This window comes from Mustela nigripes, chromosome 8 (genome assembly GCF_022355385.1).
Source record: "Mustela nigripes isolate SB6536 chromosome 8, MUSNIG.SB6536, whole genome shotgun sequence".
NCBI lineage: Eukaryota > Metazoa > Chordata > Mammalia > Carnivora > Mustelidae > Mustela > Mustela nigripes.
Window position 1 is genome coordinate 39,830,814 of NC_081564.1, and position 24,957 is coordinate 39,855,770.

Here is a 24,957-nt window from a genome sequence, read left to right on the forward strand (position 1 = left end):
TGAATTTACACACAGGCTCTATAAAAAAGCTAAATAGTAAAGCTCCAATCTTCCACTTGGGAATCTCTTTATGTTGTGTTCACCACCAGTTCCCTCTTTACAATTCTATCACTGTTGTGAACACAGATCTTCTCCTTAATCGCTGGCAGCACAGCTGAGATCCTGCTGGGGTGATCAGACTTTAGTATGCAGAAGAAAAAAATCCCTGTGAGGGGTGTTTGAGACACAGATTTCTAGGTTCCATGTCCAGCGATTTTAAATTAGTCAAGTATAGGCGTACCTCATCTCATCATGCTTCACATTATTGCATTTCACAGATACTGTGGTTTGTTTATTTGTTTACAGATTGAAGGTTTGTGGCATCCCTACATAGAACAAGTCTGTTGATGCCATGTTTCCGACAGCATTTGCTCATTTTTTGTCTCTGTGTCATATTTAGGCAATTCTTGCGGTATTTCAAAGTATTTCATTATCGTATTTGTTATGGTGATCTGTGATGAATGATCTTTGATGTTACTATTATAATTACTTTGGGACACCATGAACTGTGCACATTTCAAATGGCAAACTTATATGACAAATGTTGTGTGTGTTCTGACTGCTACAACCACCAGTGTTCCCGTCTCCTTCCCTTTTCTTGAGACTTATTCCCCAAGACACAACAATTTTAAAATTAAGTCTACTTTTACCCTACGATGGCTTCTGAGTGTTCAAGGGAAAGGAAGAGTCTCACATCTCTCACTTGAAATCAAAAGCTAGAAACAATTAAGCTTCGTGAGGAAGGCATGTTGAAAGATGAGACAGGCCAAAGTCTAGATCTCTTGCTCCATTTAGCCATGTTATACATGCAAAGCAAAAGTTCTTGAAGGAAATTAAAAGCACTAGCCCAGTGGACACATGAGTGATAAGAAAGCTGAATAGTCTTATTGCTGATACGGAGAGTTTGAGTGATCTGGATAGAGGATCAAACCACCCACAACATTCCTTAAGCCAAAGTCTAATCCAGAACAAGTCCCTACCTCTTTAATTCTGTGAAGGGTGAGAGAGGTGAGGAAGCTGCAGTAGAAAAGTTTGTAGCTAAGAGAAGTTGGAGCATGGAGTTTAAGGAAAGAGGCCATCTTTATAACATCAAGTGCATGGCGAAGCAACAAATGTTGATGGAGAAGCTACAGCAAGTGATCCAGACAATGTTGCTAAGATAATCAGTGAGGGTGGCTACCCTAAAAAACAGATTTTCAGTGTAGACCAAATAGCATTCTACTGAAAGAAGATGCCATCTAAGACTTGCATAGCTAGAAAGAAGAAGGCAATGCCTGGCTTCAAAGCTCCAAAGGACAGGCTGACTCTCTTGCTAGGGGCTACTGCAGCTGGTGACTTTAAAATGAAGTCAATGCTTATTTACCATTCTGAAAATTCTTGGTCTCTTAAGAATAATGCTAAGTTAGGGCACCTGGTGGGTCAGTTGGTTAAACGTCCAACTCTTGCTTTCAGCTTGATCTCCAGGTCCTGGGATCAAGCCCTGTATCAGATTCCATGATCAGCAGGGAGACTGCTTGAGGACTTTCTCCCTTTTCTTCTGCTGCTTCCCCCGCTCATGCTCTCTCTCTTTATCGAAAATAAGTAAATAAATCTTAAAAAAAAGAATTATTCTAGGTTTACTATGTGTTTACTCTCTAAGTGGAAGAAAAAAGCCTGGATGACAGTGCATTTATTTATAGCATGGCTTACTGAATCTTTTAAACCCACTGTTGAGACCCACTGCTCAGAAGAAAAGATTCCTTTCAAAATAGTATGTATTAATAATGCACCTGGTGAGCCAAGAACTCTGATGGAGATATGCACTTGAATGTATGTTGTTTTCATGCCTGCTAACATAAAATCCATTTGGCAGCTCATGGATCAAGGAGTAATTTCGACTCAAGTCTTATTATTGAAGAAATACATTTCATAGGGCTATAGCTTCCACAGACAGTGATTCTTCTGATGCATCTAGCCACAAAGTCGATGAAAAGTTTTCTGGAAAAGATTCACTATTGTAGATGCCATTAAGAACATTTGTGATTCATGGGAAAAGGTCAAAATATAAAAATTACCAGGAATGTAGAAGAAGTTAATTCCAACTCTAAGAGATGACTTTAAGGGGTTCCAGATTTCCATGGAGGAAGTCAATGCAGATGGGTGGGAATAGCAAGAGAACTAGAATTATAAGTGGAGCTTGAAGATGGGACCAAATTGCTGCAAGCTCATGACAGAGCTTTAGTGGATGAGGGGTTGGATCTGATGGATGAACAAAGAAAATGTTTCCTTCAGGTGGAATCTACTCCTGGTGACGATGCTGTGAACGTTGTTGAAATGACAACAGAGGACTTAGAATATTCCATAAACTTAGCTGGTGAAGCAGCAACAGGGTTTGAGAGGATTGACTCCCAATTTGGAAAGAAGTGCTATTGTGGGGGCACCTGGGTGGCTCAGTGGGTAAAGCCGCTGCCTTCGGCTCAAGTCATGATCTCAGGGTCCTGGAATCGAGTCCCGAGTCGGGCTCTCTGCTCAGCGGGGAGCCTGCTTCCTCCTCTCTCTCTTTCTGCCTGCCTCTCTGCCTACTTGTGATCTCTCTCTGTCAAATAAATAAATAAATAATCTTAAAAAAAAAAAGTGCTACTGTGGGTAAAATGCTATCAAACAGCATGCATGCTACAGAGAAATCGTTCATGAAAGGAAGAGTCAATTAATGTGGCAAACTTCATTGCTGCCTTATTTTAAGAATTTGCCTTAGCTACCTCAACCTTCAGCAACCACCACTGTAATGAGTCAATGGCCATGAACACAGAGGAAAGACCCTTCACCCACAAAATGATTATGACTCACTGAAAGCTCAGGTGATGGTTAGCTTGATTTTTTTTTTTTCTTTTTAGCAATAAGGTATTTTTAAGGGTGCCTGGGTGGCTCGGTGGGTTAAAGCTTCTGCCTTCAGCCTAGGTCATGATCCCAGGGAGCCTGCCTCCCCCTTCTCTCTGCCTGTCTCTCTGCCTACTTGTGATCTCTGTCTGTCAAATAAATAAATAAAATCTTTAAAAAAAAGTATTTTTAAATTCAGATATGTACCTTGTTTCTGGACATAATGCTATTGTACGCTTAATAGACTACAGTATAGTGTAAACATAACTTTTAGAGGCATTGGGAAACCGAAACATTCATTTGACCTCCTTTAATGCAATAGTCACTTTATTGTGGTGACTGGAACAGAATCCACAATATCTCCGAGGTGTGCCCATACTGTATGGGACTAGGAATCTTTACTTCTAGCAACTTCCAGGTGATTCTAGAGAAGGTAGTCCAAATACCAAATTTTGAGAAAGACTGGCCCAGAGGGAACAAAAGGGTGATGAATATAAAAAAGAATATATAGTCTGATTTACAAAATACCAGTGACTCATTTGCAGCTCACAGCCCCTGCCTTCAGATATGCAGAGGTAGTCTTCCCCTAGCAATCAACAGTCTCTCAAACATTTCTACCTTACTTCCAATACAGTTCCCAAAGAAAACTCAAAGAGAAAGACAAATTCCCCCGTTGGACTGTTTCCATTTCCTATCTAGGTTTCACTTTCTTGAAAGAGAAGCTTTTCCCTGAACACTGGTTACTACTGATCCTCCCCTTATAAGGCAGCGGGCCTGTCATAAAGGTGGGAATCAGCTACCCCTCCAGAGATACACAAGTAGCTCATTTACTTTTACATAACCACATAAATTATGAAAAACAAGGACTATTTGTATTTTTTCACATTCCTCAACATCTTTATTTTTTAGTTCTAAATGGTCTCATCAGTAATTTAGTTCATGCTGACCTCAGCCAAGCTCAGACCTGTTCCTCTTCACAGACCCTCCTTCAGCATGAGGTAAACATCACTCCTATAATTAATTGCCTCCCTGCTGCCTAATGGGATTTAGCTCCTAATGCTTCCGGAATGTGATCTAGAAAAGAAATACTCTCTAAAGGAAACAATAAATTTGCAAAGATAGAACTGCTTACATCATGCTGGATACATTGCACAAAGAGAACCAAGCATCTCCCTTCTCCATCATACACTGATGAAATATGGACTTTAAAAAAAAAATTTTTTTTTGAAATATGGACTTTTTAAAGAGAGTTAGTTGGAACAAAATATGTACAAACACTCTCAATTTTCATGTTTTTGTTCTTCAGTTTTAGAGTAGATGCTTCCTGCTTCTACAGCTGTTGGGTGTGTCCCTCCTCCTGTTCCTGTGATCTAAACCTAAAAAAAGGCTTCTCAAAGAGGAAGAAAGAAGTTGAGTAGAGTCACAACTTCACACAACACACACACACATGGTATTTTATAGGGTCTCATGAATATTTTAGATTTTTAGATTCACGGTATCTCAACCCTTCCCATTTTAGAAAACATTTTTGCCTGACATTACAAAACTAAATCTGCCCAACCTGTTGCTTTTTCAGAACAAAGGAAGTTTAGGGGCGCCTGGGTGGCTCAGATGGTTAAGCATCTGCCTTTGGCTTGGGTCATGGTCTCAGAGTCCTGGAATCGAGTCTTGCATCGGGCTCCATGCTTGCTGGGGAGTCTGCTTCTCCCTCTCCCTCTGTCTCTCTTCCAGCTTGTGCTCTCTCTCTCTTTCTGGCTTACTCTCTCTCTAGCTTATTCTCTCCCCAATAAATAAATAACATCTTTTTTAAAAAAAGGAAGTTTATAGTAGATAGTGTATTGTCTCTAATTTTGCTTGCCTGAGAAAGAAACTGCTTCTAACTCAAAGCAAATTCCTCAAGGTGTGTTCTAGCACAAAGCCAACCACAACAGGAAGGGGAAGTACATGGTATCTTACATTTAGTATGATTTTGTTATTCTCTCCCTATGTGGCAAAATCTCCTCATAGAGTAAAGTATCCATGGAAGTGCAAGAAACAGCTTGTGGGAGTCTGAGGTGAGTCTCACCTTAGATCTTCCATTTATGTTGAACAGCCTCTTGCCTCTACACTAGCCATAATTCCCATTGGTCTGCTTTCATAGAATTCTTCCTTGAGTGCTCCTCTAGAGCTACAACCTACTGAGGTTTTTCTATGGCCTACCACTCAGCCAAATTACTTTTCTCAACCAGGACCTTTACTCTCATCCCAGCCTGAGATAGGACAGCACAATTCTGCTAGCAGTCAGACTGTGATAAACAATGTTTTCAACAGGACTTGGGTCAACAGAACGAAGTTTCTAACAAAACACATTGAAGACCCTACTGCAGTTACAAGCATAGTGAACAACCCATCCCTTTTTAGAAATGACCAGCACAAACACAACCCTGTCCTCTCTTACTGAGACATCCCATGATCAGTTCTTTCTAACAATAAACATCAGGTATGACCTGATGACCTTTTCTTTGGTTGGTGGGCTCTAACTGGCTTTTGTTAGTTCTGGGTGACTTCTTCATCTCTCAGAGTGACTCTCCCATAGAACTGGAGTCCCCTTATTTTCCCTTTCCCTAGAAACCACAGTATGCCCCTCACTTGGTGAAGCTCCCCAAATTCCCTTCCTTTGCCCCAGAATAGAACTTTCTGTAAGGAAAGACACCAGGATATGCTGTTCTCAGTTGCTAGTTACCAAATTACTCCCCTTGTCTTCACCTACAGATGAAGAGTATCACCACAGGCTGATAGGGAATTTGCTGCCTTTGGCACCAACTGCTTACCCATGGCCTTCATCCAGAGGCTCCTGCTGGATGTGTGAGAGCCACTTCAACCTTCCCCCCCTCCTCCAGCCAACTTCATTTCTGGCCTGATTTAATTCCACATCTTCTCTTGCTTGCTTGAGAAGGGACAATTTCAAGTAACCAGCTGTTCCACCTCTCCATATTTCTCTTCCAGGGTATGAGGCATTAAAGTGAAAGTATGAGAGCAGATCTGGAATTCCTTTTCCATAGTCCAAATAACTTGGAGCCTAAGAAGCCAAGCCTCTCAAACAGACCTAATCTCATCTTCCTCAATCCCAAACTGTCAGATACCTAGGAAATCAGTTTCACAACCATTCCATTTATTCCCTAGCATATTGGTGGAGTTTTGCATTATCCATCCTTGGGAGTAAAGAAGAAAGGCCTTTTCTTATGGTCTTGGGCAACTAATTTGTAGAGAACAAATATTCTCTCTTTTTTTTTTTTTTTTGGAGATTTTATTTATTGGGGCTCCTGGGTGGCTCAGTTGATTAAGCGTCTGCCTGCAGCTCAGGTCATGATCCTAGGGTCTTGGGATCAAGCCCTACGTGGGACTCCTTTCTCAGCAGGGATCCTGCTTCTCCCTCTCCCTCTGCCTTCCTCTCTGTGCTTATGCTATTTCTCTCCCTCTCTGTCAAATAAATAAAATCTTTTAAAAATTTTATTTATTTGAGAGAAAGAGCACAAGCAGGAGAAGCATAGGCAGAGGGAGAGACAGAAGCAGGCTCCCCACTGAGCAGAGGATGCCCCCTCCACCCCGCCCCCACTGCAGGGCTCCATCCCAGGACCCTGGGATCATGACCTGAGCAAAAGGCAGACGCTTAATGAACTGAGCCTCCCAGGCGCCCAAGAACAAATATTCTTCCTATTTCTGAGGCTTAAAGATAAGCAGAGAGTAATTTTTCCTTGTAACTATAGTGCTCTGGTTTGTGTCCTCTTTTAGACATTTTACCAAACTACATCCCTCAGGTGAGCTCATTTCTACTAGTAAACAAACTAGCTTCTTCAGCACAGACACCTTTCTCCTTTCTTAGTTGCTTAAAGTCTTGCCATGCCGGTAGAGAGCTACTCATCACTCCATCCTCCACCACAATGGAGCTGTTGCCTCCCTTTCACAGGCAAACAACTCAGGGGCCTTCCCCATTTGTATCCTACTCCTGCAGTTATCTGGTGGGTGGAGTCTCCTGCTTCAGAGCTCCTATCTTGCTCCCCAGTCAGAGGCTGGGAGGTCTGTAAGCCATGACTATCTCACTATCATAACCCTTTTACGAATCGTTGGTGGAGCTTGTCCCTAACCACTCTGTTACTGGACACCTGCCATTTACAGTCCCTAACTTAACTGTACCCCACCCCCCGCCCAATCACACTGTAACCTTGCTAAGTAGGCCACACCCTCAGCAACTTCACTGACCAATATTCCATTAATTTACAGTTCCTTTCTCTCTAGGTGTGTCATATTTTGCACAATTCTTCAATTCTTCAGCTCCTCAGAGAATTACCTGACTTCCTGGATACCTTGCTAAATTGCTTCACAAACTCCCATGTTCTCACAATCCTTTTTTTAATTTTCCCTGGGAGATCTCTGCTCCTCCTACTGAATGGCTTGACACCCCAGAGATGCCACACAGAGAAAAGTCTGATGAACGCCCACAAAAATCAGCATGATATAATTGCTAAAATTTGAGGTTCTGAAGTCAAACTGCCTGAATTCAGTTTTGCCCTTCCCTAAAGAACATTACCATTTACTAATGAAAACTTGATAAAATTACATTGTCTTTCTCAATATATGTCTCAATATATGTCTCATTATATGTGAGATCAAGTAAATAAAAAATAATTATGGAAAGCTTAGTTATATAGTTGATAAGGTAGATCTGATTGATAATATATCCAATTAAATATCCTTAAAAGGGAATGCACTTCTCTTTCAATTGCCCATGAATACTCACAAAAACCATTAGGCCACAAAAAGCCTCAGCAAATCCAAACAGTAAACAGTAAAGACAGTATTCTCTAATAACAACACAATGTAACTGAGAATCACTAACAATTGGGGGGACAAAACTTCTTCCATGTGGAAATTTAAAATTATTTAAAACAATGCCTAGAACAAAGAGAAGTCAGGAGCTGAAACTGCAGACAATGATAACACAACAAAGACTTGTGACATCACTTCCTGCAGGCAGCCTGCACTCCCTCTGCTCTTGCATCTCTGTCTCCTGGCACCTCTGCTCCCAGGCCCCACAGATTGCAATGCAAAAAGAAATCATAACTAGTCATTGACAATGGCTTTGTCAAGTGTAAAGTTGGCTTGCTGGGGATGATGACCGCTAGCCATATTCCCATTTATTATCAGGTACCCAACACCAGGGCATCATGGTGGGCATGAGGTAGAATGACAGCTACATGGGTGACAGGGTCCAGAGTAATTCCTGCATCCTGACCATGACATAGCATCATCACCAACTGGGATGAATTGGGGAAAACCTGGCTCCACACCTTCTATAATGAGCTACATGTTGTCCTGGAGGAGTGCCTAGGACTGCCCACTGAGGCACTCCTGAACATCAAGTGCAGTGCAACAGACAGAAGATGACTATGATCATGTTTGAAACCTTCAACACCTGGGTCGGGTATGTGGCCATCCAGGCTGTGCTGTCCCTTTATGCCTCTGGCCACATCTTTGGTATTGTAATGGGCCCTAGGGATGAGGTCACCCACAGGGTGTCCATCTACTAGGGCTATACCCAGCTTTAGTCATACTGGGTCTGGACCTTGCTAGCTGGGACCTGGCTGACTTCTTCATAAAGATCCTCATGGAGCGTGGGTATAGGTTCATCTCTACCACTGAGCAAAAAAATTCATACATGGTATCAACAAGAACTCTGCTATATCACCCTGGGCTTGCAGCAGGAGATGGCCACAACTTTGTCCTCATTTGTCCAGTAGAATTATGAGCATCCAGACAGCCAGGTGATCACATGAGCAATGAGTGGCTCTGGTGTCCAGAGGAGCTCTTTCCTTTCTCCTTCCTGGGTGTTGAGTCCTTGAGACCATGTCCGTGAGACCACCTTCTACTCCATCATAAAATGTGATGTTGACATTTAGAAGGACCTGAATGTCAACATGGTGTGCCTGGTGGGACATTGCCAATAAGATGCAGAAATAGATCATTGCCTTGACTTGCAGTACAATGAAGGTCAAGATCATCACTCCTCCTGAAAGTAAGTGCTTAGTGTGGATTGGGGACTCCATCCTGGCCTCACTGTCCGCCTTCCAGCAAATGTGGATCAGCAAGCAGAAGAAGGACAAGTCGGCCCCTCCATTCACTGCCCATTTCTAAATGGGCTTGCAAGAAGATTCACAGCATTTGTTTCATGAGATGACTCAGAAGTATACATTTGCCTCACCTCCTGCTGGCCTCATGGAACTAGAATAAGCCTTTGAAAAGAGGTTTATCATTTATCTGCTTTAGCATTGGATTGTAGAATTTGCTGCTGACTTTGATGTTATATTTAAGTTAAGTGTTCTCTTTATATATTTAAAACCCTGCATATATCTTTGATTTAAATCCTTAGTACGTGTGGTTTAGTCACGTTCTAACTAAGGTGAGACATGTTTATAGAGGAGAAATCCATTGGCTTGGTGAGAACTTGCAAGATCATTAATTTCTTGATATGTGCAGTGTTAATGTGTAAGAACTGACTATTCCAGGATTTCTCTAGAGGCTGGCAAGAGTTCTTGGACCACTTGATATATATATATATATATATATATATATTTAAAGTTTTAATTTATTTATTTGACAGAGATCACAAGTAGGCAGAGAAGCAGGCAGAGAGAGAAGAGAAAGCAGTATCCCTGCCGAGCAAAGAGCTCGATGCAGGGCTTGATTGCAGGACCCTGGGATCATGGCCCGAGCTGAAGGCAGAGGCTTTAGCCCTTGAGCCACCCAGGTACCCCATCCACTTGTTACTTCTGTCTTGCTAATCATATAGGGTTGGCAAAATGCAAGGCTTCTTGCTCAGTTTCTTTTCTTACCAGGTATTTCCCTGTCAGTACTTGGGGGGTCATTACTTGCCTTGAATTGGAAATGTTTTACATTTACGCCTGTAAACTTATTCATCATTTTAATCTATGTCATTCTTCAGGGGCCATCCTGTTTCTGAGAGAGCCAGACTGGTGAATCAAATGGAGATATGATAGTGAATCCTTTGTCACCTCTGAATTTTTCAGGTCTTTCTATAATGGTTGTATTAATGTTTGCTATCCTTCCTGGTATCTGATGTTATTTTTATTTACTATCTTGATGAAACTGGTAGTTGCAGCAGTTTCCATATGGCTTTCCTCACTATTACAGTTTTTAATGCTTGCATACCAGGGACAGATTATGGGGTTGTGGGGTATTCTTCAAATCCCAAATATATCAACTTCATTTATGTACTTGGAGGTTGAGGAAGCAATCTTTGGGTAAGTCTATAGACCCAATGGGTATATGATGAGCCAGATTTTAGCCAGGACTCCATTAATTAGTCCTTGTAGGCCCTACTCTCGTAGAAGGGCCATCTGCGTTGGTGCTTTTGGTTAAATGTCAATTCAGATCCTGTGTCAAAGAATCCTAAAACAGTTTGGTTAGTCTTCTTTTCACACTGTACAATCATTCAAGTAAGTGGCTGTGGGTCTCTTTCAGGGAAGGACTGGGGGAGTTATCACCATGTACATTTGCTATAATGTTGCTAGGTCCTTCCTTCTAGAGACTCAGCTACCTCCTCTTTAGTAATGGGATTCAAATCTGAAAATGGTCCATATCTGGAAACTGAGCAAGGGATTATGACTTTTTGTAGGGATGACCACCCTAAGTGCCACCCCCCTCCAGTATTTTTGCTTTTTTTGATTGTAGAGTTAAAAATCACACTTGTTCAATTTCACTGTTAACCTAAGACTCCTCTAAAATATAGTCTATCAGGTGCCTGGGTGGCTCTATCATTAAGCCTCTACCTTCAGCTCAGGTCATGATCCCAGGGTCCTGGGATTGAGCCCCGCATCAGGCTCTCTGTTCAGCAGGGAGCCTGCTTCCTCCTCTTCTCTCTCTGCCTGCCTCTCTGCCTACTTGTGATCTCTGTCTGTCAAATAAATAAAAAAATAATAAAATCTTTAAAAAAAAGAAAAAAAGAAATGGGAAGATATTTTGGGACTATATAAATATCACTAAGCTTTCACCTACTAGTTTTAATATCTATATCTCTTGAATGAATTATTACTATGATAGTTGCCAAAAAATGCTTTTTTTATTGAGAAATAATTGACATATTAGTTTCAGGTGTACAATATAATGATTCAGTATTCATATAACTGCAAAATGATCACCACAGTAAGTCTAATTAATATTCATCATCACACAGTTAACACATTTTTCTTGTGCTGAGAACTTAAGATCAACTGTCTAAGTAACTTTCAAATACACACTGCAGTATTGTTAACTGTAACCACGCTGCTATACATAAAGTGTTTTTTTAATTTCTAATTCTAGAAAATTTTACATGCAAAGTGATTTTTAACTTCTATTATTCATTACTTCTACACTAATCACTTGGCATTCTACTCAAAGAACTTACCCTTCTCTACTGTTTATATGACTATGGGCCCATGGATTCTTACTTTAATCAATGGGTAATAATCTATAGCTATCATTATTTATTTTGATGTTTAAATTGTCCCAGGTTTGACCAGTGGGAGCCCCCTTCCGGCTGACTCCTCTATCCTTTTTTGACATTTCTCTGTCATTCTTTGAGTATTCACTTACTTTCTGACACAATCCAATGTTTCAGGCCTAGTCTTTACTTTCCCTGCTCAATCCCTGGAATCGGCCAGTTCTCCAAAGATGACTGGTCCTTTTTAATGGACAATAATATTTGGAAACCAAAGCTTGAGCACTGTATATGTTCGTTGCTCCTAATGTGCCAATGCCTTCCCCCAAGGACAGAGCTAGAAAATATAAGTATTTATATACATACATATATCTAAATACTTCTATCTGAATCAATATATTACAAACCACGAGTTCATATCAAGATCTCCAGTTCCACTCCAGTACCACAAAGGTGCTTAATACATTTAAGTTCAATAAGCAAGAACTCCCTGGCTTAGGGATACTTTTTCAGAATACAGAATTTAACACCCTGTAAAGGACCCCAGCAGATTTGGTAAACTCACTGATGAGGAGGCTGGATAGATAAGATGATGGCTATTACTCAGTCAAATGGAAATGCCTGTGTTGCCCTTGCAGAGAGTAGAGGAAGAAACAGAAAGGCTGAGGGAAGTGAAAATGCTGCAACACACAATGTGAAGGCAGAAGAGTCCCCAGGGTTTCATAGGAGGACTTTGAGGACAACCCATGCATGAAGGCCACAGGGAATGTCCTGGTGAGAAGGGCAGCAGTATCACTAGGATGTTCAGTGGTAGCTCTTTTACAGACTGTTGACAGTCTGTAGAGCCCCAGCCTTTGTAGAGCGTATACCAGGAACTGGAGAAGTTTATGTAAAGGGCCAGATAATTAATTTTTGGGCCTGCAGTCTAATGAATGTAATAAACATTGCCACTGTACTGTGAAAGTAGTCATAGATGATGTGTCAATGAATGGATGTGACTGCATTTGGCCCAGTCTGCTGATTCCTGGTTTAGATAAAAATAACTGTCTTCTAACCATCTGAAGTTAGATTGAGAAATAAGGGAAAAACACACTTTGTTGATATAATTTTATTAACTCTGGATACATAATATAACTAGTCTTTCACATCTAAAGATAACAATCTAACAAGTTACCATAATTTTGGGTTATACATACTTTAAATTAACAAACTAGGTTTATAAAAAATATAAAAATATTTCACAGGCTTGGGAAGATACGGTCATAAGACTTCATTGTAAGGAGGGGTATAAGATATGTTAGAGATTTTTTGAACTTACAAAGGACATTTAAAAATTTACACTGTTAATAAAGTTCTTGTTTAGATAATCAATATTTTATCTTCATTCATCCGAAGGCTTAATTAGAGCAGCTTTCTTCTTATACTTGTCTCCAATCTCTCTAATATTTTCCAAGAGATCTTCAGACATGTATTCTTCATACTCTCTCTCAACTTTAGCAATCTGCTCCTCAAGATGTTTCTAGTAAAAACAATGAGCAATTATTAGAGAAGAAACATTAATTTATTTTAAAGAGTTTAATTGTGAAATATATAAACAAATGGTAACATTTGTAAGAACAGGGAATGTAAGGGCTACTCTTTTGTGTCCTTTCCTAATCATAACCCCATTTTTCTTCCCAGAGCCAACCACTCTCAACAATGTTTTGTTTTTCTTTATACTTTTATCCCCTGCCCCACACAGATATGTATGTATCTCTGGACAATATGCTAGTTTAGTGGTACCAGGTTTTATCTTTCATATTTACTGAATGATATTAAATATAATATTCTATGACTTTTTTCCACCCAGTATTTCGATTCATTGATGTTAATACAGATAGCTTGTTTATTCACGTACTGCCAAATAGTTTTCTATTGCATGAACATACCAATATTTATTATCCATTTTACTATTTAGTTTATTTCCAGGTATGGTAGGCTGAATAGCAGCCTCCTCAAAGATGTCCATGGCCTAATTCCCAGAACCTATGAACACATTATCTTACAGGGCAAAGGAACTTTACAGATGTGATTAAGTTAAGGAGTTTGAGAAAAGGGGATCATTCTGCATTATCCTGGTGGGCCCAATGTAATCACGAGGGTCTTGGTAAAAGGGAATCAGCAATGTGAGAGTCAGAAAGAGAAAATGTAAGGACAGAAAAGCAGTCGGAGGGGATAGAAGATGTTGTGCTGCTGGCTTTGAAGAGGCTGCAAACCAAGAGGTATAGGTGGCTCTAGAAAAGGGAAAAGGCAAAGAAATTCCATCTAGTCTCTAGAAAGATTATAGTCTGGAAGGCCCATTTTACACTCCTGACCTCTAGATATATAAGGAAATAAATCCGTGTTGCTTTAAGCCATTAGGTTGGTGGTAATTCGTTATAGCACTAACAGGAAATTAATACGCTGGGTTATGTTTTTTACTATTTCAATTATACTATAACAAATCTCAACATACTATATGGCTTAAGAAATTTATTTCCTCACAGTTTTGGAGGCTTGAAGTCCAAAATCAAGATACTGATAAGGCCACTTTCTCTGAAGGCTCTAGGGGAAGAATTCTTCCTTACCTCTTACCAGCTTCTAGCAGTTCTGGGTAATCCCTAGTTTACAGCTGTGTCACTCTAATTTCTGCCTCCATCTTCACATGGACTCTTATAAGGATATTGGTCCCTAGGTTGAGGAACTACCTAATCTATTATGACCTCATTTTAACTAATGACATCCACAAAGACCTTATTTTTTCAAATGTCACATGATGAGATGCTAGATACACATGAATTTTGAGAGGATACTATTCAACTAGTATAGTACTAGTACTAATAGTGCTAGTACTCTAGCACACGTGTAAAAATTTAGCTTAATACCTAGAAAGGAACTAGGGATTTTATTAGGGATTGCAAATTTGTTTTCTAAAACTGTTAACATCAGTTTGCAACCCTGTAGTATAAAGGAAAACTTGCATTTCTCTATGTTCTTGCTGGCATTTAGTATTCCCAAACTTTAATTTTTTTGCCAATTTCTTGAGGGTGGGAAGCGGTAGATCTTTTCCTGTTTATTGGCCACCTTAGCTTTCTGTGAAATTCCCATTCAAGTCTTTTGCCCACCTTCTGTACTTAGTTATCAGAGGTCATTATGTATCTGGATACTATTAGTTGTCTTAAAAAATTATTGTTTTGTGGCTTGCCTTTCCACTTAAAAAAAAGAAAAATTTATATATGTATTTATTTAGAGAGAGAGTAAACAACTGGGGGGGGGGGGGCAGAGGGAGAGGGAAAAGTGACTACCCAGTGAACAGGGAGCTGGATGCGGAGCTGATCCCAGGACCCTGGGATCATAATCTGAGCTGAAGGCAGAAGCTTGACCAACTGAGCCACCCAGGTGTCCCTCCAGTCTTTGTCTTTTGATGTAGAGATCTTTATTTTAACAAAGGTGAATTTATAAATAATTACTTTTGTGGTTTTTACTCTTTGTGTCTAATTTAAGAACTACTTTACAACTCCTGAGGAATAAAAATAGTGTCTATAATTTTTCTGAAAGTTAAAAATTTAGCCTCACTTTGGGCTGCCTGGGTGGCTCAGTAGCTTAAGTGTCTGACTCTTGATTTCAGCTCAGGTCATGACCTCAGGGTTGTGGGATCAAGCCCCATGTTGGACTCTACTGGGAGCAGAGCCTGCTTAAGGTTCTCTCTCCCTGTTCCCCTGCCCCTCTCCCCAGCCCTCCTTCTCTCTCCAAAAAAATAAATTTAGCCTCACATTAATTTCTTAATCCATCTTGCAGTGATTTTTGTTTATGTTTTAAGGCAGGAATCCCAAATCCATTAATTGAACAATTCATTTTACCCCACTAGTCTGCAATACAACCTCTCTTAAAAATATAACTTCTGTCTATGCTTATCCATCTTTTTCTGCACTCTGTCAGAGCTTGGTTTATATGCATCAGTATTATAATGGGTTTGTTATTACAGCTTAATAATAATTTCTGAACATCTTAACAGACAAAAAAGATTTTGTGCCCTTCAAGAAGGTAGAATTCTGGAATAGGCGTCAGCAACTTTTTCCTGTAAAGGTCCAAATAACAAATACTTCAGGCTTTGTGAACCAAACGGCCTTTGTTGCAACTGCTCAACCCCGCCACTGTAGTGGGAATGCAGCCATAAAGAGTATGGAAGTGAATGAAGTGTCTGTGTTCCAATAAAACTTATTTACAAAAGCAGCCTGTGGGCACAATTTGGCCTGTGAGCTGTAGTTTGCTCTCTCCTAGTCTAGAATATCAAGACACATACAGGACCTGCATGGGGCTACAACCAGGAACTGCTCAAGGAAACGTTTTACCTCAGAGGAAAAATACCCCATTTAAAGATACCATTAGATCCACAGTCCTCTGTTTTCTACAGTCTAATTTTATCACTTGTAAAATTTCCTCACATTAGGTTTTAAAGATGATTGGTTGACTTTAGGGGCTCCTTCCATAGTTTACTGGCTATTTGTAATTCTTACATAGTGCAAAGTAAGTGCTCTGAAAATGCCATCTGATCTTGAACAACAATGAACTAAATAGAAACTAAAAAGTAATAATCATTAGGGTTTCAAATCTAACTTCATGTTAACTGAGTAAAACTTTAACAGTTGCGGTTTCCTTTCACATAAATCCCTTGTGATAAATCACTATTGGATTAACACTGAGCTCAAACTAATTGTTATAGAGAATAGAGATGTGAAGATGTTGGCAGTGATTTAGTACAACCCTCTCATTACACAGATGGAGGAGGTGAAGACCAAAAGAAGCAAAATGATACATATAAGTAGAGTTTCTCAATCTGAGCCAATCATCACAGGTTGGGAATGAATTTTCCTCTTATGCATTTATTATACATCATCCTTGAGAGAACAAGAAAGTAATTAGTCATATAATTATCTGGTCTGTGGTTCAAATTAACAATACTTGTTGAAAAAGAACCTATGAAAGGTTATAGAGCCACTAAGTGGGGAGAAGCCAGGTTTTCTGATGTAGGATCCAGCTTATTTTCTTAGTTCTTTTCACCAAGCACTCAAGAACACCAGCATACAAGAAAATGCAGTTCAATGTCTTTTAGGAGAAAGGAGGAGAAATAGCATATCACATGCTATTTTCAATAAATGGAAGACTAACAATGTGATATAATGAGGTTATTTTTTTCTCTTACACTATTCACAATTGTCAATATATTATCACCTAATAGACGACCCTGGAATTTTAAAGGTTAGCAGTTTAGCTTGGCTTCTGGGCTCTGTACAGCAGGTTGGAGGACTAGTATTATTGTTGAACTTTAAAGCTATGATTCACGTTTCATAAGTACTTCATTCTATATTTTATAAGTACTTTACATGAAATTAATGGAAAGGAAAAATATTTGTCATAACCCATGCTCTTTCATCTTAATTTTACTGAAATCTTAAACGTGTTGGTATGTTTTCAGTATGTAGAATGTGGCCTGGCGCATGATTATATACTATTGATGTAATAAATACCATTACATGTTGTTTATGTTGTTGTTATGTGAACAAAACAGATTGTTTTATGAAATGCAGATGCTCCTTACATACCACTAAACAGGACTCTTCTGATAACTTTTTACTAGAATATATTTTCCATAGAAATAAAATTTATCATTTAATTTATATAGAAACAAAATAGAAATACAGTTTTAAAAATCTTCATTAGAATGTAGGAAAGACCTTCATACACTTACCTCCACAGACCCTACATGTGTAGCAACCATCTCTAAAAGACGCTGCAAGTTATTTCCCACTTTTCGTCGTTCTTCAGTTGTGGTTTGCACAACTAGTTGGTATCTGTAGAATAAAAACTCTTGCTTGAGTTGTCTAGGAGAAAACCCCTAATCCATCAGTTCTAGTTAGCTCACTTCTCCTTTTCATATTCAATAAACGCAGACTGTGTTTGGTATATGCGCTGTTTGCTTCTCAGCCATTAAGACGGAAAAACATTTTCAAAGATCCTTTGCAAGCACCAAAACAAAACAGCACCAAAACCTTGTGCCTTAACATACAAAACTTGGGGGCAATTGGTCTTCACTGAATCTCCAAAAGGGTTGTAAATTTAAATGCTTTCAGGGAGAAGGCATTCAATACATTTGAATGGGGAGTGGGAGTCTCTTTTTTTTAACGTATGCAAATTCAAATTAAAAACAAAGACTGTAAGCCAAAAAAATGCTTCAGCTGAGTTTTTTATCCCTAAACTACAAATAAGCAAATGAAGAGGTGTGATTTTCTTAAGGGTTGTACTTCTGATCTCAAAGTCAGAATTTATTAGTTGAGGGTCACTTAATTAAGACTTAAAAAAAAAGAGCCTATGGATTCAGTATATTGACTTTCTATGCGTTGCATGAGAAAATTATATACACAAAGGCAGAATACTCTTTAAAAAAGGATGTTACCATTTTAGTTACTGTTAATACACAATGTGGCTAAAACTCTTTCTATGTAAGTTTTAAAATAATATGGAAACCAAGAGGGAAAACTTGACAATGTGTAATTTGATAATGAAGAACTAAGAAATGTAGCATATAGAGTTAGTTCTGTTGCTTGTTTGGAAACACGCATTTGCTCCATTTGGATTGAAATATTACGTAGCAATTTGACCATAATGCAAAAATTTGTATTTGCTTATGACATTTCTTTCCTTTTTTAGAGTCTGTTTATCTATTTATTTATTTTTAATAAATTTGGGGCTCAAACTCACAATCCTGTGATCAAGAGTTGCATGCTTTAAAAAAAAAAAGTTCCATGTTCTTCAGCTGAGTCATACAGTTGTCCCTATGCCGTTTCCTTCTTGAAAAACACTAAGTGAATGCAGAAAACTGTCCTCAGCTGAATCCAGACGCAAAGGAATATAAAAACATATAAACACACACCTCAAATGTGTACCAGCTCCCTCAATTCATTACATTATGTGATGAGTCACATGCATCCACCTCTGGTGTTAAAACTTCCCATCTGATTTTGGATAATTCTCCCTCCACCTCATTTCAATAATTTAAAAGCTGCAACCCTTTGAATGCCCCTTTCCCAGGCAAACTTCTGGAGTCTTTAAAATATAGTGTCATATTTATCATAGCATTTATGTACTTCTTAAACATTTAACATATGTACAATTGTGCTAACATTTTAGTTAGGTTCCCATCTTTTGTTTATGTGTGTCACTGGCTGATTTTGAGAGTGTTGTGCCCAATCCCAATTTTACTGTAGGTGCTGATTTTTCATTGCACGATTTTGCAGTGTGGTGATTATTATGAGGGCACATAATGTGTTACAGCACAATGATCATATAATTTACAGGATACAGTTTGTTGTATATATAATTTCCAGAATGTATAAATATCTTAAAAATAGAAACAAATAGCCAAAGTATTTCAACTGACTGAAAATTTTATGCTGTTTTCAGTGTTTAAAAGCCCTTTATTAATTATATGTAAAAATAAATGTTTTCTTAGGAGGCGATAGCTATAATAGTAGCAGAATACATTTAGGGACAGTATTTCAAGTTATAGGCTCTTTCTGTGTTCACTACTTCCTCTTTCCCATGTAGCTCTATAATATAAATTAAAGCTAATAAACATAGATCTGGTTTTACAGAAATGTTAAATAATTAATCTGAAATAAACATTATAAATCTTGGTTACATGAACTTACTCTCGCTGAATAGCATCTAATTCATTCATAGCTTCACTGAGGCCCTCGTTAACAGCGCTCTCCAGCAGATGCTTGTGTTTCTCCAAGGACTCCAGCTCACTGGCACATTTTTTGTCCTCTTCTTCAGCTTCCTATCAAGATAAGCGTATGGTTATCATTTTTAATGTTTGTGTTCTATATACTTCATATACTATACTCCACATACCATCTATATGTAACACATTAAAAAAAAATCAGGTTGCACCATCATTTATATTCTCAGAATGTGTACTGTTTTACATGTATGAGACTTTAAAAAGCTTTTTTGGAAATTTTATACTGTAAACCTAAATATGACCTTCTCAACAGGCCTTATATGGAATTCATTCAGCGGTATTTTCAGGTAGGTACTATAAGAAACCTTAGGATAATGACTTAAATATTTCCTATGATCATCAAGAGGTCTTTTATACATGCAAAAATGTGGGTAACTTTCACACTACCTTTATTTCACATATGTGAAATATGCACAGGAAAAGGAGCCCAAAGTCATCAACTCTTAGGTTAAGATGAAATATGAAAGGCTTTCACTGAAGTGCTTTAAGAGGACAAATGCAAGTACTGTCATGGAGAACATATGAAAATAACAATGATTACCAACTAGCTCATATTTCACATGTAGATCACATTACTGTGGTGTATTTTCCAAAAATTTCTCACTACTTAACAAAATTTATAGGCCCTAAATGCAATACAAGGCCAAGAGAAAATTTCCAATTCCTAATACTTTGTTGCTGTAACTAAGTAAAAGATATTAGTATGACTAAAATTCTCTTGTCAGTTTTATAAATGGTAAATGAAGAGTCACACGAGTGCTTCCCTAAGTAAAACATGGTGAGAAGGTGGATGGATTAGAGGTGGTGGGAAAAGAATCCTATTATTTTTCCCACATTCTAAATTTCATATAAAATATCTTTGTGATTTGGCCAAGTTAGTCAGTTTGCTATAACTCTTTCCAGGCAATCACATACACAAGCCTTATTGGAGGTTTATGCTTTAGGAGTACTTAACATTAAATTTCTAAAAAAGGTAGAAGAGATCACATTTAAAACATGTTTTGGTCTAACAAGGATACAGAATCTCATATTCAAGTCTAAAATATTAATGAAACAGTAAACGTGTTCTCATGTGAAACAGCCCAATTCCTGGAAAAAAATCCTTTAAAAGGACAAAATAACTCTTTACAATAAACTTTAGAAGATTACACTAAACTTAAACACAAGTTAAGCTTAAATGTTTACTTAGATGTAAGACTAGGTCAAAGCTTACCTATACAAACTGTGGCAAAGTTCTTACCTTAACCTTTTGTTGGTAAAGATCGTCCAGCTTTTGAACTTCTTCTTTCAGAGTTTTTACACCTCTCCTGCTTTCTGTTATCATTGTATTTAGCTTGGAGAATAAAACTTGGGTTGAGAAATCATAACCATACACCAAAAACATTTTAGTAAGTTATAAAACTTTCATATTACCGATTGAACCATGTTATTTTTAGTCCTTTTGGATTCTCACCTATCATTTGTTCTCAGAATTTATTATTCCCCAAAGAGGAGTTAAATAAAAACAAACACACAAAAAGACATATATATATTTTTAATGTACAATATTAAAATACAGAGTTAATTAGGAAAAAAAGTCTGGCTTAATTCCCAGTAAAAGAAGGATACCAGGTACTTTTCTACTAGTTGCTGTGGGGGTGTTTGTAAGCAATCTTATATAGTATTATAAATATTACATGTATTATATACACTCTGAACATTTTTATATTAATTTGTTAATACATGTAAGTTGTTTTTACCTTCTAGTTTTGAAGTCTAGATTTACTTACATTTCATCTCTTTTATTAGTTATCTAGCTTTCCATTTGTGTGTTTACTTTCTAGGATGTTAAAGAGAAGTTTTCATATTGATTTTAGTGGATGTTTTCTAACTGGTTATTAATCAATGGATTCTCCCAAACAGTAATAAATTTAACACATTTAATCTTATTAAAGTTTGAGCTTTAAGCCTGTTGAAACCAAAATTAAAGAAAAAAAGTGTTTCCAAAGTTACCAGAAATTAATATAGAATGTTTTCCAGCTAGGTTAAGAAAATATTTGCTCTAGGAAATAAAAAATAGAAAAATGTATCTATAAGCTGGATCTTTCTTTAAAAGGATGATTCAGCACATATATGAAGTCACAAAAAAATTACGCATACATATTTTTAGGAGAAATTTAGTGAAGCAATTGTTGTTTGGTATATGATAGGATGGTAAAGTGACTATTTATTAGAGAAACTTGCATATACTTCTCATTCAATTATCAAAAGTCTCTTTATAAAGAATATTCCTTTTCTATTTTACAAATGAGAAGAGTTGGCTAGAATGAATGCTATTCACGTAGGATCATACAGAGAGCATATGCCCACAACTCCAACCTAGATGTTCTAACTCCAATCAGCTCAACTGATTAAGCGTCTGACGCTTGATCTTGGCTCAGGTCACGATCTCAGGGTCATGGGATTAAGTCTGTGTTGGGCTCTATGCTGGGCATGGAGCCTGCTTAAGATTCTCTCTCTCCCCTTCCTCTGCCTTCTCCCCGCCCCCACAAGACTAAAGTTACTGAAGCTATTCAAGCAGGAAAAAATTTTCTCTACCCTTAAGGTTCTTTTGGCTGGTTTAAGAATTTAACTGACATAAGAATGATTAACAGGAGAAAACCAAATTTAATTTTGTATGTATGGGGAATGCACAAAGACATGAGATTCTAAAGACAAGCAAAAGGAAGTATATTTGTCATCGTAAGCTAAAGATAAGGGGGGTAGGGGTCTGGGATTTCAAGAAAAGGAAAGCAATTCATAGGAAGATGGAAGAGTTAATGTTTGGTAAACAAATGTTTTCTAGGCCACACAGACACAAATGGGACATAGAGAGGAATTTTAAGAAAGAGACTTTGCTAAGTTCCTCACTGTCTACCATCCCTAGTTTATATTATACTGTAGTTATCTATGGTGATACCTCCCTTCTGGGAGGAGGACCTTTAATTCCTTTAGGCAATTAGGGGGTAGGTGGAGATCAAAGTTTCTTCTTGGGTATTGAATACTTTCAGTTCTGAATAAGCTGCATGCCAAAGTGGCACATCTTGGGGTGATTGGCCCTTGACACCTACACTATAAACTTCCCGTTTAAAGATATGTTATTTCTGGGGCACCTGGGTGGCTCAGTGGGTTAAAGCCTCTGCCTTCAGCTCAGGTCATGATCCCAGGGTCCTGGGATCCAGCCCTGCATCGGGCTCTCTGCTCAGCAGGGAGCCTGCTTTCCCCTCTCTCTCTGCCTGTCTCTCTGCCTACTTGTGATCTCTGTCTGTCAAATAAATAAATAAAATCTTAAAAAAAAAAAAGATATGTTATTTCTGAAGAAAAGTGCTGAATTAAACCAGTTGTTTCATTAAATTTATCTGCAGTAAGATCATTGCATAGCCAAATAATCAGAACTTCCACTAGGAAGTCATGTTTGTCAAAATCATGTTTACTTAATCTCTGAGCAGCTTCTAACTTTCATGTGAGCTTTGCTAAAATTTCATCAATTAAACATTCCCACCCCTCCCCCAACCTTATTACAGAAATATACATTTCCACTGTAGTAAATAAGGGAAAAATTAAGGAAAATAAAAATTACTAATAATTCTATAATCTCAAAGAACTGTTATTAATATTTGGTATACTTCCTTCAGTATTTCATTCATTCATTCAGTAAACAACTGTCCAACAGTTTATAAGCAGAGAAGATATCATTAGTTACTTTAGTTAGAAAACTTTTTTCTTCTGTCATTGAGAAGACAGAAGCCACTAGATTGGATTTCCATCACTTCCTGTCTCCCAACAACCAAAATATTTCTTACGAGACCCTTCTTCTTTCTGTCAGTTTCAGGATGCATGATACCCATTTTCCTCATGAAGAGAACCCCTTTACCTCTTCTCTAGATCCCAAGCCTTGGTATTTCTTCATGAACTATGTTCAAATACATCAATACCTTTCACTCCTAATTTTTTAAACTTCATTTTTTAAACTAATTTTTAAAATTCTTTTCCTTAAACTCATTCTTTCACCTTTAAACTCAAACAACCGCTCCCTCACCCCCTGCAAAATGAAAATCTTTCCCATACACCACTTTCTAACTACTGTTCCATCTTGTCTCCTTAGACTCAAATTTTGTGATGATCTAATTGTAGCATTCCATAGAAAGTAGACTATTAATACTATAGTATCTTCTGCTACTACCATTCAAATTTAAATCCACAGCAATAAGCTTTCTGGCTCCTCTGCTTCATGAAGTTGCCTTTGCAAAGATCACCATCAACAAATTGTTTGCTAAAGTCAAAGAACATCTTTCATGATTTATATCTGAGTAACATATTTAGTCGATCACTTCCTTCTGAAATCCCCTTTCTTGGTTTCTATGACCATAGACGCTCCTGGTTTTCTCTTTAAGTCTTGGGAGGTCCTTCTAACTCTTCCTTATGGATTTCTCTTTCTCTGTTTGTACTTTGGAAGTGAATGTTCTCCCAGGATTCTGATCTTGGCTGTATTCTCATCTGCTCATTTGGGAGAGCTTGCTCTTTCATTTTCACAACTGGGAAATTTCTTGGCTTTAATTAAATGCATGCTAAATAATACATATTTATATCTATGTACACAGTCCAACTGCCTACAGGAGAGTCTCCACTCTGATGTTCTAGACATCTGAAACTCAGTATATCCCAGACTGAAATTCTTTCTTCTACAACCTTCTCTTGTATTCTTTATCAAGGATCTAGAATATCACCACCAAAAGATTCTCTCCTTGACCAAACTACTCAGCTCTTCTGAACTCTCTTCTCAAAGAGAGTTTTCCTTTGGCTTCTGTGTTTGTCTTTGTCCAATTTTAGCAAGAATCATGCTTAAGACAGTTTAATTAGAATCCTTAACCTCAATATCTAATCAAGTCCCTTCAACATCCTTCAGCTGGTGTCTGATCACGTTGGCCTGCTTTCAGCAAGAACACTATTAGGCTGGTTTAGATAGTATCATCCCTTACCCCTATTAGGCTGGTTTAGACAGTATCGTCCCTTACCCCTAGAGTTTCTTCTCAGTAATTCTTTAACCACTGATCTGCATTCTACTCTCCTTGGTTACAATTCCCTTTTTGTTGTTGTTGTATTTGGAGTTGAGCCCAATCTCTCTCATCTACTATAGAACCTCTTTGTAATGGTCCCCCTTGAATGAAGTCCACCTTACTTCCTTTAACAAGTGTCATAAATAATTTTTTTTCTTTAACATCATATACCAAAGCTAGACATCTGAACATTCTTAATTCCTCTCTTCTGTAACCTTCACATCCAAATGGACCAGTAAATTACATTGTTCCCATCTTTAAATCTTTTTTCCACTCTCACTGAAATAGCCTTGGACTGAGTCTTTACCATTTATCACTTGGGATAGTGTTAGGTCTCTGAAATGTATGCCTCTAGTTTCATGTACTTCTAAACTAGCCTTCATACATTATGGGGCTTACTGTATTACAAGGGTGTTATGCCCTGACTTAAAAATCTTCAGGGGCACCTGGGTAGCTCAGTCAGTTAAGCGTCTTGACTTTTGATTTTGGCTCAGGTCATGATCTCAGATTGGGATTGAGCCCTGCTAGGCTCACATCCAAATGGACCACTAAATTACATTGTTTCAATCTTTAAATATCTCTTTTACACCCTTATTGCAATAGCCCTGGTTTAAATTTTTTACCATGTATCATTCAGGATACTATTTGGCTTCCTAACTGTGTGCCTCTAGTCTCTTTCCCTTCTGCAA

The 24,957-nt window shown here is 38.1% G+C and overlaps 1 protein-coding gene and 1 pseudogene across 2 annotated transcripts in view; one reads left to right on the forward strand and one right to left on the reverse strand.

Annotated features, from left to right (window-relative positions):
* Nucleotides 1-8,090: 8,090 nt before the first annotated feature.
* Nucleotides 8,091-9,066, forward strand: LOC132022982 (actin, cytoplasmic 2-like; annotated as a pseudogene).
* A 1,925-nt stretch (nucleotides 9,067-10,991) lies between these two features.
* Nucleotides 10,992-24,957, reverse strand: part of NDC80 (NDC80 kinetochore complex component) — a 50,281-nt gene continuing 36,315 nt past the window's right edge. For both annotated transcript variants that reach the window (XM_059410021.1, XM_059410022.1), the window contains 4 exons: nucleotides 20,434-20,526; nucleotides 19,099-19,229; nucleotides 17,139-17,241; nucleotides 10,992-12,890 (listed from right to left, as the gene is read on the reverse strand). In XM_059410021.1, coding sequence (XP_059266004.1) covers nucleotides 12,753-12,890; nucleotides 17,139-17,241; nucleotides 19,099-19,229; nucleotides 20,434-20,526 — 465 coding nt within the window. In that variant the 3' untranslated portion in view covers nucleotides 10,992-12,752. The remainder of the gene's footprint in view (nucleotides 12,891-17,138; nucleotides 17,242-19,098; nucleotides 19,230-20,433; nucleotides 20,527-24,957) is intronic.